General features: G+C 39.9%; 1 protein-coding gene across 2 annotated transcripts; it reads left to right on the top strand.

Annotated features, from left to right (window-relative positions):
• Positions 1-1,407: 1,407 nt before the first annotated feature.
• On the top strand, positions 1,408-3,174 carry LOC131336272 (NAC domain-containing protein 100). 2 transcript variants are annotated; one of them, XM_058372060.1, is made up of 4 exons: positions 1,408-1,483; positions 1,590-1,878; positions 1,980-2,257; positions 2,360-3,174. In XM_058372060.1, the coding sequence occupies exons 2-4, from the start codon at positions 1,692-1,694 to the stop codon at positions 2,924-2,926; spliced, it is 1,032 nt and encodes a 343-aa protein (XP_058228043.1). In that variant the 5' UTR covers positions 1,408-1,483; positions 1,590-1,691; the 3' UTR covers positions 2,927-3,174. The 2 variants fall into 2 exon arrangements, with proteins under 2 accessions (XP_058228043.1, XP_058228042.1); XM_058372059.1 differs by having other exon boundaries at positions 1,422-1,878.
• The last annotated feature ends 280 nt before the right edge of the window (positions 3,175-3,454 follow it).

Here is a 3,454-nt window from a genome sequence, read left to right as displayed (position 1 = left end):
CCGATCAACCTGATTTTCAGCATGATCGATGTTCTCAGCGAGCTTTAAAAAGTGAACGGTTCCGATTATACCGGGCCCACAAATGGCCCAAACTAGACCAGACCGTATGAAGAGGAAACTAGTGGGATATTCCACCCGCCCCTCGGTTCGGTGACACGTAGCTTTTTCTGGCAGATAGTTTGGATGTGGTTACCAAACTGCACTGGAGGGATAAATATTTGGTACAGCTAAAGAAATGAAATGAGAAAATCAAAAGCTCAGGGTCTAATGTGAGAACTGTGTAATGCTTTGGGGGTAAAAATAGTGATTTTCAGAAATCAGTTTGCTGAGCTAGCTTTATAAATTGAGAGGTGCTATTCACACAGACAAAGGCGGCACAGATCGTGCACAGATCTTGATGTGGGGCCCACTATGGGTCCCACACAAATAATTCGAGTCGTTCATTAAATTTGAAACATTTTTTCAAGGGTCCCCTCAAAAAATCAGATCAATCCGATACCTATAAATACTTGATCTAATCATCTAACTTTTCATTCAACTTTGAACTGAATGAAAACTTATATGATTAGATCGAGTACTTATAGATATCGAATCAAAATGATTTTTCACGGGAGCCTTTGAAAAAATGTTTTAAATCTAATGAACGGCTAAGATTTTTTATGTGGGATCCGTAGTGGGTCCCACATTAGGATCTGTGCACAATCTATGCACGCTTTGTCTGTGTCAACAGACTTACGCTTATAAATTTTATAATGGCATATTGGATGATTCTGGTATTCGGTTGAAACAACTGAGAAAGTAACATCAAATATTCTAATTCACTTTTCTCCTCAACGGCTCATGACATCTCTAACCTAGGGGTTTTGGCTAAGCAGACATAAGAAAATAAATAAAGGGTTTGCTCTTATAAAGGTTGCATGTCAAATCCCACCGACGCTAGACATATAAAACCTTGGAGTTATTAAAGATTTGTCCGGCCGTTAGCTTCAGAGCTCCGAAATTAGTCGAGATGTGCATAACGACGTAAGTTGATCCCAAACATCTGATTATAAAAACAAAACGGTTCACGAAGTCTCTGTCCATAACTAAAATAATCAGCTTCAAAAGGATTTTTCTGGTTAAAAATATGAAACCAATTGTGATTTCTATCTTTTCAAATCTACATGCATCATGCATGGTACAGAGATAAAAATGTATTTGGTCAGTATTCTTTTGGAAGCATAGATTTATTGCAACAAAGCTAAAGGAGGGCCAAAAACAACCTTCCCATATTCCTTACAAACCACGTCTCTCTCTCTCTCTCTCTCTCTCTCTCTCTCTCTCTCTCAAAACACCACTATTTAGGGGGCTTCCTGTTGCTTATTTTGATTTTCTTTCTTAATAGCATCTCTCTCTCTCTCTCTCTCTCTCTCTCTCTCTCAGGTTACAACTTTGTACTTCCATGGCTTCTCCTTTTCTCTTTCTTTCTCCTTCAAATTCTTCCGTAACTTCCTCCTAGCTGCTCTTTGAGTTAATCTTTCTTTCTTCCTTTAGAGAATCAAGTTACTTTTGTTTGTGAAACTTAGCTGGATTTCAATTTTCTCCTGCAGGGTATCAGAGTGTCCGGTTTCAACCCACGACAAATTTCAAATCCTTTGCGGATTTACTGGCTTCTCTGATCAAAACAGAGTTGCTGATCAAGAATTCAAGCGATGGAAGCCTTTTCTGGGCATGGAAAGGAGGATGATCAGATCGAATTGCCACCGGGATTTCGATTCCACCCGACGGATGAAGAATTGATAACCTATTACTTGTCGAAGAGAGTTCTCGATAGGGAATTCTCCGCTCGAGCTATCGGAGAGGTTGATTTGAACAAGGTGGAGCCGTGGGAATTGCCACGTATGTTCTCTCGAACAATACTTTCTGTTCAGTTTTTTTCTTTCCAGACTGGATGAGAATTTCGTTAAATTGTACTCCTAATCTTAATTTTTTGTGTGCAGATAAAGCGAAAATGGGGGAAAAGGAGTGGTACTTTTTCTGCGTGAGGGACAAGAAATACCCAACCGGTTTGAGAACAAACAGGGCTACGGCGGCCGGTTACTGGAAAGCCACCGGAAAGGATAAGGAAATTTTCCGTGGAAAATCACTCGTTGGGATGAAGAAAACGTTGGTTTTCTACACGGGCAGAGCCCCAAAAGGAGAGAAAACCAATTGGGTCATGCATGAATACAGATTGGAAGGAAAATTCTCTCTCCAAAATCTCCCCAAATCCACTAAGGTAGTTATAACTCCTCTCCCCTGTTTTCTTCCCCTGTTTTCCTCTGTTTCAATCCCCTGTTTTAAGGCCTAATATATAGGGTTTTTCGCAATTTTGTTGCAGAATGAGTGGGTGATTTGTAGGGTGTTTCACAAGAGTTCTGGAGGGAAGAAAATCCCGATTTCTGGGTTAATGAGATTGAACCCTGTTGGGAATGAATTGGGTGCTATTCTACCTCCCTTAATGGACTCTTCGCCTTACGGCTTGAAATCCGAGTCCGTTCACGTGTCCTGCTTCTCCAATACGATGAACATTCACAAAAACAGCAACCAAGATGTGTTCGACCAAGTAGGCAATCCTCTGTTTGTTTCCACGTCGAATTTCTCCGATATATTACCGAGGAATTCACTCCCCTATCCGTTCTACTCGTCTCAAGGCGCTCTGAATTATCAAGCAAATATCCAATATCCAGGTTCTTTTTCGATTCAAGACCTTGGAAACAATGGACTGAACATGAAACAGAGTCTAAAAACAGAGGAGATGGTTAGTGTTTCTCAAGAAACAGGGTTGAGTACGGGAAATTCCTCGGTTGTGTCCAATTTGGTAATGAGGAGGAGGCCATTTGAAGAACAAGGGGCTCCATCAGCTTCACTTGGACCAATTGACCTTGAAAACATTTGGAATTATTGAGATTCATAAAAGGAAAAAAAGGGGAAAAGCATTAGGAGGGAAAAAAAAAGATGAGAAGAAGATTAGCTTGAAGAAGAGCTGCAGTTAGCATTATTGCCTGAAAATGATTGAATAGATATAATTTCTGATAGACCAAAGGGAAACTGGAATTAGCAATGGATCCAATTATGTAAGGGATTGTTGTTTTGGTCCCATCTATTGTTCTTGATGGTTAAATTATTATGAAGGTAGTATAAAAATTTGCATAATTGCTGGTATTCAACATTCATGAGAGACTTGTCAAAAACATCCATGACAGACTTGACAGTGCTCTGGCGCCCTTACATCTTCCGCGATAGCATAGTTTCTGTGTCTTTTGTGTTTTGCGGATCAGTACTCTGTGTTCTGTTCCTTAGATCTTTATTGGTCTTCGCTCGTCATCAGTGCTCTTTATCTTGTGGCGATAACACAATTGTATTTTTCTTGCTATCAATGAAGTTCTATTGATCATTCCAAAAAGGAAATTGATTTTCGTGCTCCAATTTTGTA

This window comes from Rhododendron vialii, chromosome 8a (genome assembly GCF_030253575.1).
Source record: "Rhododendron vialii isolate Sample 1 chromosome 8a, ASM3025357v1".
Taxonomy (NCBI): Eukaryota; Viridiplantae; Streptophyta; class Magnoliopsida; order Ericales; family Ericaceae; genus Rhododendron; species Rhododendron vialii.
This window is presented reverse-complemented; position numbering and strand designations above follow the sequence as displayed.